The sequence below is a fragment of the Malania oleifera genome, chromosome 13 (genome assembly GCF_029873635.1).
Source record: "Malania oleifera isolate guangnan ecotype guangnan chromosome 13, ASM2987363v1, whole genome shotgun sequence".
In the NCBI taxonomy this organism is placed as follows: domain Eukaryota; kingdom Viridiplantae; phylum Streptophyta; class Magnoliopsida; order Santalales; family Ximeniaceae; genus Malania; species Malania oleifera.
The window spans coordinates 1550009-1567246 of NC_080429.1; the positions used below are offsets into that span (position 1 = coordinate 1550009).

General features: G+C 34.5%; 1 protein-coding gene and 1 long non-coding RNA gene across 3 annotated transcripts; both read right to left on the reverse strand.

Annotated features, from left to right (window-relative positions):
- Positions 1-2007: 2007 nt before the first annotated feature.
- LOC131145615 (uncharacterized) lies at positions 2008-5826 on the reverse strand. 2 transcript variants are annotated; one of them, XM_058094791.1, is made up of 3 exons: positions 4326-5826; positions 2738-2947; positions 2008-2659 (listed from the first exon to the last, which is right to left on the reverse strand). In XM_058094791.1, the coding sequence occupies exon 1, from the start codon at positions 5482-5484 to the stop codon at positions 4426-4428; it is 1059 nt and encodes a 352-aa protein (XP_057950774.1). In that variant the 5' UTR covers positions 5485-5826; the 3' UTR covers positions 2008-2659; positions 2738-2947; positions 4326-4425. The 2 variants fall into 2 exon arrangements, with proteins under 2 accessions (XP_057950774.1, XP_057950773.1); XM_058094790.1 differs by having other exon boundaries at positions 2008-2947.
- Positions 5827-8110: 2284 nt separating this feature from the next.
- LOC131145616 (uncharacterized) lies at positions 8111-10575 on the reverse strand. Its single transcript, XR_009134181.1, has 5 exons — positions 10245-10575; positions 9150-9176; positions 8986-9012; positions 8812-8867; positions 8111-8436 (listed from the first exon to the last, which is right to left on the reverse strand). It is a non-coding gene; the product is annotated as an uncharacterized LOC131145616 (long non-coding RNA).
- Between the last annotated feature and the right edge of the window lie 6663 nt (positions 10576-17238).

Below are 17238 nucleotides of genomic sequence, written 5' to 3' on the forward strand. Positions count from 1 at the left end.
ATTCAAATCTCAAAATCTAAACTCTCACCAATGAAGTCCACACATATAAATGCTTTTGAACTCCTTGAACAGCCTGCAATCTACTACGTTTGGATTGTAAGATATATGGGCGAATGGGCCAAAGCATTTTGTAATCTTAGAAAGCCCACTGTGTCAGCCCAATATCATGCAATGCTTGGATAGCGTTGTTAGCATTTTTACCCTAGCATTAGCAGCATTGTGCACGTATTTAAAATGAGCCCAATCAACTTCTCATGTCCATGGAAATTCATGCCGACAGCCCAAAGTTTCAGTGGGCTCCAAGCCCATTAATATTTTGGGCCCAGCCCAAAATATCTCTGCTAAGTGTAGAACAGGACCAACCTCCATTTCCTTTTTTTTTTTTTGAGTGGATTTGAAGCTCGACGCGGGACTGCGGGAGTTAATAAACTCAGAGTTTGAGTCTGAAACTTCTAATAATGTAAAAGTTCCAAAGTCAATAACCATGGAGATGTTTCACACGAAACAAAACCATCATTTCCTAAACATGAAGAACATTTCATAACTAGCTTAAATGATTAAATAAATAAACAATAATACTCTTACAAAATTTGATGATTTCTTTTTTGTGACGCCCGTGTGATGCTAAAAGATAATCTCAATAATTAATTTGAAAGTATATCTTGTGCCAAGTTTGCGGGACAAATTTCGAATTCGACACAATTCTCAATGAATAAGGTCAAACTTAAAACTACTTTAAAAATGTTAAAGCAGGAGTAAAGAAAAAGGTTTTTCATATGAGCCTTACAAAACAACAATTGGTACCAAAAATGGGAATTAATCTATCCACAGTCTCACATTTCCATATATGCATATATGATAATAAATTTCTAGGGATAATAATTCATTAATTGTGTCCTCATTAATTAATACCAGTCGGGATAATCTTAGACATGGACATTGGTGTCAAATAACTGTATCCTAATCTCTACTTTAATTGCTATTGAAGACCAAAAAATAGTGATTTTTGGTAAATCTCTTAGTATGCATACTAATTACAAGCCGAGTGAATTTTTTTGGAGGACCAATGTGGTCCTTTGGTTGGATCATCTCATTTAATAAAATCATTTCAAATAGTTATTCTATTTCATTAGACGTGAGCGTCTAACTGGAGGGTTGCATTGGCCCTCCAAAAATGCCTAATTTGCTATCAAACACCTAAACATAGTGATTTTTGTAAATCTCTGGCCGTGCACACCAATTACAAGTCAAACACATGCATTGTGCCACGCTTGAGCATTATTTGGGTGGATCTTTTTGGAAGGGAAAAAAAAAAAAATTATTGGAGGACTAGCGTGGTTCTTCGGTCAGACCCTACCGTTCAATAAATTACTTCAGATAGTAAGTCCTATTTTATTGGAGACAAGCATACAATTGGAGAACCACACTAGTCCTCTGGAAAGACCTAATTTTTCTCCTTTTTGGGAGGTTCAAAGTGAGATTTGTAATTTTGTTGTTATTAATCTATTTGTAAAGAGTCACATGTGCCAAAAATTAGGTGGGTATTTTTGGAGAGAAAATTAAGGCTTCTTAGAGGTTCAATTCATCTCATCCAATGAACTTGCTTCAAACAGTGAATTTTATTTAAGTCTCACTTGATACTATCAAGTTGATAGACGTGTAGTCTAGTAAAAACTTAATATATAGAGTGACTTTATTGAATTGAAGGGTTAGGTTTGAAGATTACCTTGATGTTCCAAAAATACCTATTTTTTTTTCTTTTCTCTTTTTTTCCCTTTTCAGAGAGTTTCAAGCTTCAAGTGAGATTTCTTTATGTCTGTTCAAAATTTCATTCCATTATATTCCATTGTTAGTCTATTACATTTATTTCAAAAATCAAATGTAATAATTCTCAATATATAAGTCATTTAATGTTGTGAAAAAATGAATATTATAGCGGAATATGGGCAAACACATGCAGCACTTAATGATGTAAATACAAAAACAATCCACAGCAAATATATGAAAGCAATAACAATACAATACGCAAGGAATTACGTTGTTCGGCAATGCTTACATTCATGGGAGCAAATGACAACAATTCACTATTTTCTTGTTCAAAGGATATGAACAATATATCAACCATGTACAACCATCTTATATATACATATGAGATAACATATATATAAAGTTCTTGGAGGTTTTCCCTTCAAACCTCAGCCAACTTAACATCCCTTATTCAAAAATTGAAATATGCACTGGATTTCCCGAACCAAACCATCAACGGTTTCAGGTAGAGAGTATAATCTCTCAGACACTGCTCCAAACTATCAACGGTCACAGGGCTACAGCCGATGGTTTCCCCTATTACACCATGATTTCCATCTTGTTTTCTCTTTGTGCATGTCTTCGACTTAGTATGTGAGCCACATATTACAACAATCTCTGCCTTGGAGAACATACACCCCTTAGGAGAAACTGAAAACATGAACCACTGCTCCACCTTGACCTTGGGACATTAGGTTGAGACCGCCTCCCATCTCGCAACTGGAGATAAAAACCAAGTTCAAGCAATACTTGAACTTGTCCGTGGTAGCTTTGGCTTCTGCCATGAATCCTGATTCAGTCATAGTTGTTACACTCGAAGGTTGTACCCTGGACTTCCAACAAGTAGGTCTTCCTACAATAGTAAACATAAACCCCATTGTAAACCTTCTGTCATCAAAGCCCCCTGCATAGTATGCACAAAAAATCTCACAATTGAGGGATCACTCTATCGCATGCCGAAACACCCCATTGCACCAGCATAGGGGACCTTTGACATATCTTGGAATTCACCATCCGTCCTTGGGTATCGAGTGGTAGACATTTTATATTGATTCTTTACAAAACTACCCCGAGATGGCAAACAAAGTCTCCCTGCAGTTCTGTCTACAGTCACCCTGAGATAATATCGATCTCCCTGCAGCTTTGATACCAATTTGTTGTAAAAAAAATGAATTGCACATCGGAATATTGGATCAAACACACGCATTAACTTAATAATTAAAATACAGAAACAATCCATAACAAATATATGAAAGCAATAACAACACAATACGCAAGGAATTACGTGGTTCGACAATACCTACATCCCTAGAAGCAAACGATAATAATTCACTATCTTCTTGTCCAAAGCACATGAACAATACATCAACCATGTACAACCATCTTACATATATATCTGAGACAACGTATATATAAAGTTTCTAGAGGTTTTCCTTCAAAATACCAACCAACTTAACGTCCCTTATTCAAAAATTGAAATATGCATTTGGTTTCCTAAGCCAAACCGTCGACGGTTTCACACAAAGAGTATAATCTCTTAGCCACTACTCCAAATCGTTGACAATTACAAGGCTACTGTCGACGGTTTCCCCTCTTACACCCTGATTTCCATTATGTTTTCCTTTTGTACATGTCTTCTACTGAGTATGTGAGCCACATATAACAACATTTAACATTTTCAAAGAAACATAATTTGTAATCTAATTTTTTTGTCTTTGCCAACATACATAACTTAAAATCAAATGACCCAACATACATGCATCCACCATCAAATCATATGTCCAAAACACACCAAAGGATGTCATGTGTCACCAAAAGAGGAATAGAGAAATTGTATTTTTCCAAGTGTAGCTTAGCTTACCAAATGCCACATGTCAATCTTATGATGCCTCAAATATGGTTAGCCTCAAATAACCTTAACCCAACTTTAATACATTGATGGGCGGCATAACTTGAAAAATTTGAATTAAAAAAATTTAGAAATCTTCTAATATTAGAGAATTTTTTAGCCATTTCTTCTGTGCAATAAATTTTTCTATTCTATTTTAAAACTAAACTTGATTTGAAGCACATAAATTTGAAATGGACATGTAGATCTTTTGTATTACCACTTCAAAATGCTTACTTCTCTTACACAAAATATAATTTATTTTTTTACCTAGAATATTCTCTTATCTTCTCTCAAAATTTAAACTTGTAACTTGTAGTTATCCTACTTCCAAACTACGAACACAAAGTTACTAGGACAAAAAAAATACAGGAATATATATATATATATATATATAGAGAGAGAGAGAGAGAGAGAGAGAGAGGGATTGATTTTGGAAATGGTCTAACTCTTTTGCACATTTTTTTTTCCTCATTTTTAGCCAAATATATTTCCTGTAAATTTGTACCAAAAACTGAAAATTCTAAACATGCAAACAACTATATTTTTGTGCAAAAAAAAAAAAAAAAAGTGAGGGACATTATGGGAATTGGATTAGAGGGCAAATAAACACAAGAAGTCAGATTCTCACAAAAAAATTCCCATTCAGTGCGCATGGCCAGCTAAGCTTCTCCGAAATGACAAAAAACCCCTCCTTCAATTCTCAAATTTACGCCTTCGCCCTGTCATCTCTACCCACACGCGCCACCCCTTTCCATTTCGCCCGAGCCCTCCTTGCACAGCCGGTACTCGCAGCACTCTTCGTCGGCAGCCAGTGTGTCCGCAATCGGCTTAATTACCATAATGCCCTCCCCTGCCACTGCACAAGACAGCGCGCTGAGGAAAATTAAGAGCGCCGCCGCGCCGTGGCTCGTCTCGTCCGGCTTCCAAAGCCCCGACAATCCCAAGGACAAAACCTCCACCGACAGCGACACCGTGACGGCGAGCGTGAGCGTGTAGATCCGAACCCTCAACCCCTTATTAATCACGACGGAGACGACTCTCCAGCACGACAACCACAAACAGAGCAAGTACGCGATGGCTAACGCGCCAAAGACGAGCCTACTCAGAAGTGGATACACGCATAGCGCCACCTCGTACCCACTTTCGTCACGGGAAATTACGGAGCTCCACCGGACACGGTTCGAGAAGGGCGCGGCCTCGGCGGGGACGATGTTGGAGAAGTAGACGAAGAGGATCTGGAGACAAAGGACGGGGAGGCAGGTGGCGAGGACGCCGACGACTGAACACGCGCTGCCGGGGGTCCGGTTTTTGACAGAGACGTTGAGGAGGAAGAGGATGGTGAGGAGGAAGCCGGGCTGGAAGAGGCCGAGGGAGAGGACGAGATGGAGCTTGCAGAGGGAGGCCTGGTGGTGGAGGGTGGGATGGGGGAAGAATGGGTAGAGATACCCGCGGCGGAAGAAGGGGAGGCGGAGGAGGTCGGAGAGGGTCCAGAAGGCGACGAGGGAGACGAGGAGGAGACGGACGGCGGAGAGGGTGCTGAAGTTGTGGAGGTGCCGGGCGGCGCGTGACTTGAGGCGGAGGTGGAGGATGAAGAATAGGGAGAGGAGGGAAAGGAGGAGGAGGGCGGTGGCGAAGGTGATGGTGGCGAGGTCGAATGCCGAGTCGAGTAGCGGGAGCGTCGGGACGATGCCATCGGACATTGCCCGTCCTCGGTAGCGGAGGTAAGTCGACAGCGACGTCGGCGGTGCTCGGGAGGAGATCTGAGTGGCGGAGAAGGGATTATTCATTGATCTACATTGAAAAATTGTGGCGAGGAAGATTAATTATCGTTTGCGAATTGGGAAATTACATTCTCCCAGAGAGAGAGAGAGAGAGAGAGAGAGAGAGAGCTGTGGCTAGGGAGGTTTAATCTCTCTCTCCGTTCTCAACCGGCGGGAAACCTGGCTAGCTGGTGCGCAACTGCAAACCAGTATGGTTTTGAGAGAGGGAGAGAGAGAGAGAGAGAGAGAGAGAGAGAGAGAGAGTCCTGAGGAATCGGAATTGAAATTGAAATGGTGGTTTGGGGGCATGCACCAGAAAGAGGAGAGAGACTGGCCATGAATCATCCATTAATGCTCTAACTCGATAATTGCCTGTTCTTACCTGTCCTCCCCAAAGAAGATTTAAAAAAAAAAAAAAAAACTAACTTAGGTGCCACGTGCCACATGTCTAATTTGGTAACACCATTTGTGTTCCCACTAAAATCATAATAAGTAAAACTGTGCAAAACCATATTAACACGTAAAATTGTCAATTTGAATTATCAATCTTCTTTTTATTAGATGGCATTAAAATAAACAAATTAGAACTTTAATTAATAGATAAACGTTTTGGTAACGTTATAATGTACCAAAATCCACCGGGAAGATGAATTTATATGTGATATTTATTTGCTATTATTTGATTTGATTATTTTTTTTTATATATCTACCGAGCCAAATAATTTTCACAATTTATGTATATTTTTGAATACTTATCGGGTATATAGATATTGTTATCCATTCTCCTACATGGATGTGAGTCGTAAGGCTGTATTTAAGTATATATGCTGGCATATTTGAATTCAGGTTGACTAGAAATATTTTTATTTTTTTTAAACTTGTTTGTATATTATGATTATTGAATTTGAGCTTGACTCAGTTAGATTTTATTTTTATAAAATAGTATTAATAAAACATTATAATATTAAATATACAATGTTTAGTACATTATTTATATATATAAATAATAACGAATACTCGACTAGGTTTTTGCAAGCTGTAGCTATAAGTTTGGAGTTATTTTTCTCCATAACTTTTGTTTTATAATTTCACTATACCAAAAAAATTTTAGTCAATGCCATGCTACTGGGTCTCACATCATTGTGACTTGTGACTTGAGAGAGATTGAATGATGAATGGACATGTGCTTTTCATAATTTTTTATATCGAAAGTCGGGATTTTATACTTGAAATTTGGGTGTATATTTGAAAAATACAGGACAAATTACGTTAAATTTCATTCAAATTTATTTTCAAATATAGAATTAGGGTATTCACGTTGAAATTTGAAAAAAAAAAAAATCTTAATTAACTCATTTAAAAGAGAAATATGAATTCCGGAGGATTCTAGATCACTTTCATAAATTTGTATTTTGATAGAATGCATCTTGAACATAAAGTCATATATAGACACGGTCAGATGAATGCAATGCTCATGTGCGGGGTCCTCCCTCTCTATCTGTATCTAGAATATTCGTATAACAACTAGTTTTGAGAAACCAACTTTTTTTATTTCTTAATGATAAGAGATTAACTCAAGTTAATTAATTAATTTTTTGAATTTCATGGTGTATATTACATTTAATGGGGAATGATGATGGCCAGATGGATCACATATGTAAAAAAATTATATGATTTGAATTCATTTGATGATTAGATTTCCCTGAATTGGAAAGTTAATTTGGGAATGGTTGGATAATGAAACTATTTAATCTAATTAAGTAATTAACAAAATGGGATTCAATTTTCTTTCTTTATCGAATTATTTTATTTTTCCTGAAGTTAAGAATTGATTAGGATCCCATTATGAAGAAAGAGGCAATTGTATTTTATTTTCAGAAACAATGGCTACCTTCTCAAAAATTCAATATCACGAGTGCCTCGAAAGGATGCAACGTGTGAAAATGGACCTCAAACCCGCTTGTGGTTCCCCTTTACATCCCGTGTCTTTCTGAAGTGCTTTTGAGATTGAATTTTTGAGAAGTTTAGCATAACCTTATTTTGACCGCTCTAATTCTCGAACCATAAGGTGAGTCTTTTCGATGGTTCTTCCATTTAATTAGAATTTATAATCCACTGATAATAAAATATGTACCAGTTAGGCTTCGGTCTTCGAGCCACTTTAAAGGGGTTGGGGAAAAACGAAATCATACCTTTGACTTGTGTTGGATTGAAGTAATGTAACATCTTACAATTGGTGGTGTCTAAATTTACATGTTGTAACGGGTTCGTTACAAATCTTTCTATATTACCCATCTCTTCAAGAATAGGATAGAAGGTACTGAGCTTGAAATTGAGATTTTCCATCGTTTAGTTTTCCGAATAATTATCTTTTAGGCTGTCTTAGGTTTCACATCTTATTTTTATTTATTTATTTTTAAAAAATCATTAATGTGAGAGGCATCCCTGCCAATTTGTTTTACTAAAATTCACTAAGCAATTCAACATGACATTGCCATTGCAATTTTTTTTTCGTGGATATTCAAAGTCCACCCATTCAAAATTTGAACTCGAAAATTTTTGACAGAAAAATTCTAATTTTTAACCGAAAGATAAACGACTAGAAAAATGATCAAACCAAAATAACACTTGTAGTTCTTTAATAGAATTATAGTTTGGGATACAACTCACAAATGATGATCAAATTAATAGCACTACAAATTATAAGGTTCCAAAATGATTTTAACCTAAATGATAATTCAATTGCAAAGATTAAACTTACAAGGAGAGCATATATATATATATATATATATGTACACACACACGCATGTTGGAAAATACATATCTTCATGTTTACTCGAGTAGTCGAGCAGTTATCTTGTTAGAAATAAGTGAGACTAAATGAATACTCGCATTGTATACTCGGTTAAACTAAATATTCACATAGCTTAAGCACGAGCCTCGCAGTTTAATAGAAATAATCCCATTGAAAACAAGAACCTGCATGTAATTTGAAACTTGTTACAAAAAATATTCTATCAATAGTAAATAAACTTCCTAATTCTCACAATAATAATAATAATAATAATAATAATAATAATAATAATAATAATAAGTGTAAATTAAAAAAAAAAAAAATTTGGCAAAATTCGCAGCACACTTTGCAGATTCTTTTTCACCTTCCATGCACAATAAAAGAACAACAAAAGATAAAAAGGAATCTACCCACTAAGGATTGTAGAACAATATTTATGGTAATATATGTTTTTATTTCTTAATTATTTGCTGCTTAACTATGATCTTATTTATAAATATATAAAAAAGATCAAATATTCCCCTCAGAATGTTCATCTCTCTCTCAAACAACAAAGCTACCTGAAGTAAGCACCACCGAAAGCACCTGCTGTGTCCTCATGAGCTCATCTCAACCTCTGAAGAAATTAAAGCATGCAAAAATTCAAACTACCCTTGAATTATATATATATATATATATATATATATATATATAATTTTACTTATTTCAGTGAATGACTAAATAAAATAACTTACCTTAATTTCCAATCTTTCAAGAGCTTGCTGATTCAAGAGAGAGAAAAAACTAATCTGAAATCTGATTAATTACATAAAGTTGATATATATAAATATATATATATATATATATATATATATATAATTTTACTTATTTTAGTGAATGACTAAATAAAATAACTCACCTTAATTTCCAATCTTTCAAGTGCTTGCTGATTCAAGAGAGAGAGAAAAAACTAATCTGAAATCTGATTAATTACATAAAGTTGATTTATATATATATATATATGCTGGGGTTTGGGGTTTTGTTTTTGATGAATTGTGAATAAGTTGTTACATATATGTTCAAGTTTTCAAATGTCATGGCTCTTGTATATTCTATACATAGATACAAGCTTTCATATGTCATGCATGATAGATAAATTCAGAAAATCCCAACTTAGTTTGAAGACAGATAAAAAGATCTTGTGAAGAAACTAAAGAGGAAAGAATTATATATATATATATATATATATATAATGGAGGAAGCAAAGCCTTAGGCCATAAGTAATGAAGCTTTTACATATACTGCATCTGCATGAAAAAGGAAATGGAAAAAGGATGATAAAAGGAGATCAGAAAGATACCACTTTGATAAGGAAAAAAAGGAGTTGGAATCAGTACTGCAGAATATAAATATCTGTATCAGGAATTAGCTTCAAACCCAAAAAAGTGTTGTTCTTTTCATTAATATCCATTAATGAACATTGGTAAAGGTAAGAGCTCTGAGATGAAAGCTTGGAAGTTGGATCTGCCAAACCCTAGAAAAAAAATTTTTGTAGTAAAAAATTGGGGTTCAATAAATTTCAATCCGGGGCAAACAGGAAGACGATGAAGAATTAAGAACGATACTGAGAGTGGTTTTCACGTTTTTGGAAGTAATAAATATGTGCAGAAACAGACAGATCAGAAACTTGATTGAACTCAAGATAGATGGAAACTAAATGATGAGAGAAGGCGGTCTTATGATTGTCCCAGAAAAGGGGGAAAAATGATTGCTGTGATTGAAAACAGAGCAAAATGAAATCGAATATAATATGTGCGAGAGCAATGATGAGGAATTGAAAATTTTGAGCCCAAGTACGGCCTCAGGACGAGGCAGAATAGGTCAAATCTGCTCATGATTACACAATCTGCCGATGAACCGTCACCTACGTAGCTTTAAACGGAAACCTATGACCAGAAAATCACAAAAAACAGATTTGAGTTTGAGAAATTAGGGAGAATAAGATCGAACCCACCTGCGGAACAGGGAGAATGGAAGATCCAATTGGGCATGAACGAAGAGAAGCCGTGATTGAGGGGAATGAAGCCTGGTCCGACGACACAGACGGCGGCACCGTTTAATCGCCGGCGTGCGTCGAACCAGACAACATTCCCCTCATCGAAGAAGCTTCCGATCATCATATCTTCTCCGAAATTTCAACTCTTCTGCTCTCTCTCTCATAATTTTTGTGGGTGCGTGTGAAAACGCAAGAGGGGTGGTCTAAAGAGAAGCGTTGATTTGGAATGGAAGCCAATGATGGAGAGTGCACTCTGCATAGGCCTGGCTCTGCTTTGAGAGACACTAACAGATGGGTCAGTCTGGTCCTATGTGTATATAATTTTTTTATTACAAATCGGTCTAAAGGTCTAATCATGCTTTTACTGTAAAACACTAATCTTCTTGCAATGATGGCTAACCATAACAGCCTATGCTCTACTTAATTCACTAATCAATGGTGATTTTTCATCTAATTAGTGCTTGGAAACTAATAAGGATATATATTTGATGGCTCCAAATTGTGTTTGTGTGAATTTGAATAAAAAATAATATGAAATTACTTCGATTTATTGAGTTATTCTGAATTCATACATGTCTAAATCAATGATTCCGAATATTATCTTACTTACATATTAAAAAAAGTTTAAATTGCAATTTGACTAGTTATTTTCGAACGAGAATGACCTTAATTTGTGTAGCTCTCGAAGAAAAATTTAGCTTGAACTTATTTTTATTATATAAAATTTAGATATATAAAAATAAAACTAACGTTGCGCTTGAGAGTATGAATTTTGAGTAATTTGAATTGATATGAACAAAATTTAATGCAATTTTATATTATGTATTGTCTAAATTTACACACATCCAAATTTAAGACCTCTTCTATACATAGGGTAAGAAAATTTAAATAAAATATTGTTGAGTTGTGACTTAGAAGAATTACCCATTTGAGGATATATTAAATTTGTTACATGAGATTTAAAGACATATATATATATATATATATATATATATATATATATACTTTTGACCAAGAGTTAAAATCTTAATACAATTTTCATTGATGACGCAATGAGAATTGTATATAGAGAAATAGAGAATTCACAGATATAAATAGGGGTGACAAAACGGGTAGAAATTCGACAGTTGACTAGTGACTCGTCCGTTTAAACTGAATTTGGGTTTAATACAAGTTGACCCATTTATAAAAAGGTCAATCCGGATTCAACTCGTTTATTAAATGGGTTAGGCTGGTTCAATTTGCTAGGTGACTAGTTTATGACACGTTTAAAAAAAAATGAAGGACTGTTTTTTTTTTAAATGTCATTTTTTATGAAATGCTTAAAGTTTTTTAAAATAAATAAATTATATTTTTTAAATAGGTGACCCGTTTATTAGATAGGTGGGTTTGGGTTTACATAGTAGTTACCCGTTAATAAACGGATCAACCCGAACCCGAACCCATTTAACCCCGACCCATTTATGACCCATCCAAACTCGGCCCGTTAACTCGTTTTGCTACCCCTAGACATAAATACAATGCTGAAACATATAAATTTTTATTTTATTTTATTTTTTAAAATTTGTTATGTAATGTGTACAACGAAAGCACGTGTATGTATGTTTCGAGGTAGAAAATTAATTATTAACTTGTACATAAATATATGTTTGAGTAACAAAAAAAAAAAAAAGTGTATTGTTGGTTTGTAGAACATATAGGGCAAGTCAAATTTAGGATAGACTACCTAAATCCTAGTCTATTTGGGGTACCAGCCTAGATTTTGTTCATTTAAAATTTTGTGGGTGGAAAGGGTTAATATTTAAATAGTTCAATCCAATTCATTGTTGTATTGGTAATTGAAAATTTGCTTTGTCTTTGTGTCTTATTTAGTGAACAATTTTTTGAAGAAAAACAAACTTGAATGATTCAAAGCAAACATAATAAAAGGTTGATTTTCTAGTGTTGTTGACCCAACTTTTAGAAAAGAAAAAAAGAGAGATAGATTCATTGATTCTTTGACCAAATTTTATATAAGAATGAAACTATTTTAGAGATAATTAACAAATTATAAAATTATTTAAAAAAAAACCATGATGCAATAAATGCATTAAACGCTGCACACGATTATATTAAATATAAAAAATAAATTTTGAGAACATAAAGTCACAGCTATGTGATAGGGAGAAATTATTAGTTGCTCTTGGTGTGCCAGTTAGCTTGGTGACTAAACAGCAATCCAAACTCCTCATTCAGTATCCTTGGAACTACCATTAAAGTTTTAACAACCAATTAGACTGTTCAAGCGTGACACATGAATTGGATGATACTTAAATAAAAAAAATAAAAGGCAATGTTAAAATAATGAATATGTCAACAATAAAACCAACTTGTTACTGAATTAACAAATTCATCACATTGTTTTTTGTTTGACCTAAAATTTTTATTTGAAAATCTAAAGAATGAGCATTAAATAGAAATCAAACATCCATTCAAAATAAAATTAGTTTATGTTAAAGTGGAATCCTCCGAAACCACCCATGAGCAGAAATTTCAAAGATCTCTATACAAGATAAGTCAAAGAATAAAAAATATATTTGTTGCTGCCAAAAATTGAAAGGCTTTTTGGATCGTCCTTCAACCGTGACCACTTGAAAGAAATTATGTAATAATGGACTAGAGGACTTGGGGTGTACTCCGAGGGATTACTCTGATGCTTAAGTTAGGAACTGTAGGATGCTTTAAGTTGTAATGGTAAATGTGAATGAGTGAGAATGAGATGCTTACCTCATCCTATGATCCCTTTTAATTGTGGTAGAGGCAAACCCTCCTTCAGCTTGACATTTATGAGTGTGCCATTATGCGTAGGGAGTTATAGGTAATTTAAGAGAGGTTATGTAAGACATCAATAGTAGTTCTCTTATAACCGTATGATTAAACTTTTTTTTGGGGGGGGGGGGGGGAGGTTATAGGTAACTTAAGGGCGGTTATGTGAGACATCAAATGTTAGTTTATAACTGTCCAATCCTATGAGCGTTCCCATCAATTTTGGGTGTATCAGTTCCCCCCCCCCCAAACACTCTCAAATATTTGGAATAAATTTATTTTATTCGGGAGTTGTAATTCAAATCGGACCTCAAGTGATTTAGCTCAACTGTCTCAATTTGAGGCGATGTGTTTACTTTCGAACTTACTTCGAGTCGACTTCTACATTACTCAACTCAATCCAAGCCGGCATGTATGCTCTAAAAAGCGTATTATGACCAGTCTGGCCTTATCCGAGTAGCGCTCGTTAGATAGGGCATTACAAGTGAGTCATGCTCACTCTTTTGTGCCCCATGGATTGTGTTCATCAAATAGACAAGCCTTCAGGGCCTCATGAGCGGTGCTCATCAGATGGACCATTATTGGTGAGCCGTGCTCACCCTTTTATTGTCTTATGAGTTGTGCTCATCAAATGGACAGGTCTTTAAGGTCTCATGAGCAGTGCTTATCAGATGAGCCGTTGTTGGTCTGGACATGTTGATCCATGCCGTTGGGATTCTCATCATTAGGATTTGCACTATTGGGGTTCTCGTCATTTGAGTTTGCACAACAAGAGTTTATAAGTTACTTCCTTCCCTTCCTTAGCTGCTTCACCTAGGTCCCTCAGAATTTTCCTTTTCAGATCGATTCGACTCCTTTTTGTGGTCATGGTCAAGGATAAAAAACCTCCCATGGGTTCCCACAGACGACACCAACGCAGCAATATTATTACAATCTGTTGTACTTGAATTATTCTGTCTCATAGACCCGATTCTTCAAAGTTCAATCATGGCATAGGGGCTAACCTTAAATTCAAATTCTTTCAAAATTGGTCATTGAACATAACCAAGGTGCTCTTCCATTGTTCTACATATAAACCAAATAACATAAATGACATTAAAATCATGTTTTTATTAATTTTGTATATTTATTAAAATATATAAAGGAGATGGCCTTCGACAGATGGTGATTGGAGTTGGCAGTAGTTGTTTGTCGGTCGAAGGTAAGTCACACAGACCTTTCATAAGGTTTGTAACAAATAATTTCTTTATATATAAAAACATTTGTGAAATCAATATTTAAAATAAATAAGAACAATTAAAATTTTTTCAAAAAAATAAATAAAACGGGCTAGAATCAATCAGCCAGGATTGGGCCCCACGGTGAAGACTTAAGCCCATCTACACATAATGAGCCCATCGCAACACACGGGCTAGAGGCTTTTTTTTTTCTCACATCACAAATGGGCTAGATTGTTGGACTTCAACTTTTAGCGGTTCACTGCTAGTCAAGCTGTGATGAGCATCTAACTAATGATAGCCCAGCCCATATGTAGGTCCAGCGTGCAAGTTGAAGCCCATAACTCATTCAAAATTTGGCGGCTTGCTATTAGGCTCTTAAAGTCCACTGTTTATGTGCAAATACAAATACGGGCCCAGCTATGAACTATTTCTCCACATAGGTTTGACCTTATCTAAGTACAATATGTGTGAATGGTTAAAAATATTTACTATTAATTTGAATTTAAAGTTTATCGACCTTATGTTAGGACTCAATAAAGCTACGGTAGTTTATATTGTCGGGACATACACCTCTTAAAATCTCTTTTTTGTGGGTTTCAGTATTATTTCGTATTCTGTTGTTGGTAGATTTCAAATATTATATAAATGTGCTAATCGTCCTAAGTTTTTGGCTCTAGTTCCTTATTTTATTTTATTTTTAGAATAACATTATCTCACATTATATACTCGATTTATTGAACTTGGCCTTTTGGCCTATTGTTCACCTCTTGGTTCTCCACCGAGGATAGAGGATGTAGATTGTCCTTATGGGAGCTGTGTGTTGGATGCCACGACCATTCAATATATATATATATATGCTCAATTTACGATCATGCCTGCAATAATGAATAGAATGTTACTCAATGCAATTTGTTATAATTTGGGCTCAAGACTAATTAGTTCAAATACTTGGGCCTAGTTGCTTGATAGTATATTTGTCCAAACTTATAAATCATTTAGATATCGTATTGACAACTAATGCAGAACAAATATTATATATCTCAATAGTTAAAATATTGTCTCATTATTTAAAAAACACTTGAGTTTTCTTAAAATCCCATTTGAATCTCGAAAAATATTAGGAAAAGAAAATATGAAAAAATTTACATTTTCATATTTGATTATCAAGAAAAAAAAAAAAAATACATCAAATTCACGAATAAAGTATGATTTGATATAACATCAAATAATTAATTTATTTTTGACCTATTAAGTAGGGCTTAAAAATGATTTTTGATTGTTTTTAAAAATATCATATTAATTTCTATATCATTTTACAAAAAGATAGAAATAGTAGCTACAATAAATATTAGCAGTTCTTTTTAATGGGTTTTTTCATCGAATATTTTATTTAATTTGTACAAAGTATAATTCAAAACTACATTTAATTTTAAATACAATATACTTTAAACGCATCTTTAAAAAATAAAAAATAAAAAAAATCAAATGGAGAATTTCAATGTTCAACACCACTCTCCATTCCTACCGATAAATATCCCAGAAGTCATTTTCAACCAAGAAGTATGCAAAAGTGTACTCGAATGTCTGCTGATGATAATATGATGAAGACCTCAACCCAATCCATTTGACGTCGCTAAACAATCAACACTGACAGACAGCATACATCCACACACTTGTTTACCATCTGCGCTCCGATGAGAGAGAGAGAGACCCACCAAACTCGAATTGGAATTTAGTGCACGCAAGTGTGCTCACCGGAGGGAGGAGGGTCACCGCCGTCGGCAAACCCTGTGGCGAGGCCACGTGTCCCTCCCTATCTCCTAAACCCTCAAAAGGGTCCATGACCCGAGTAGCCCCCATCGAGGGTCTTATTATTATTTTAAGGACAACATAGACCCACTGGTTGACTGGGCGTAGGGCCATTTGGTCCTTACCCAAATGGAAGTGAGTGGGCAATCATGGCCGTCCAAGACAAACCCATCAGTCCATTTCATCTCTGGGATCTGATTATAATTTTTTTATAGGGTACTTTGGACTTGGGCAGGTCATTTTTGTCCTGCCCACATTGCATAAACTTGGGAGCAATTACAATTTAAAGGGCTGCTTGACTTGATGGCTTCATTTTCTTATTTTTAAATGTGAAATGGTTTGCACTTTGGCCCTTCCTCCCTATTTTTGTTTTCTACCCACTAGACTTCCTATTTATCTTCCTTTATATATATATATGACTTAGAATTTCAATCAAAACGAATCCTTCCAACCCTTTTAAAATGAAGACACGCCTAGTTCTACTACTCTTTTTTTTTTTTTAAGTTTTGTTTGAAAATATTAGGAAAAAAATAATAATAATAATAGAGAAGCGCATTTCCATTATCAAGAAAAATAGAAAAGAAAATACAAAATATACTAAATCTATGAACAAATTTTAGATTTTACACATCATTAATATTTAATTTTTCTTAATTTTTAATCGAATTAGAGCAAACTTTTATTTTGGAAAGTATTTATTTAATAAAGAAGAAAAACAGAATAAAAAATGAGTTTCTCCTTATTTTCCCTTTCTTTCATTTTCCCAAGCAAAATCCTTGATTTAAGCGGACTTTTAATAAAATAAGGATTGCTTTTATGCAAAATCCAACCCAATACCTCCTACTACCAATAGTTTTGTAATATAGTGTGCCTTTTGTGGATTAAGAATTTTACTTGGAAAAAGGAAAGGAAAGGAAAGGAAAATAAGGAGAAAATTCATTTTCCTTCTCTATTAAATATTATAAAAAATAAAGTTTATTTTAATAAGATTAAAAATTAAGAAAAATTAAATATTAATGATGTGTAAAATTAAATTTTGTTTATGGGTTTAGTATATATATATATATATATATATATATATATGATGTAGAACATTTTCTTTTCAAAAAATGAATAAG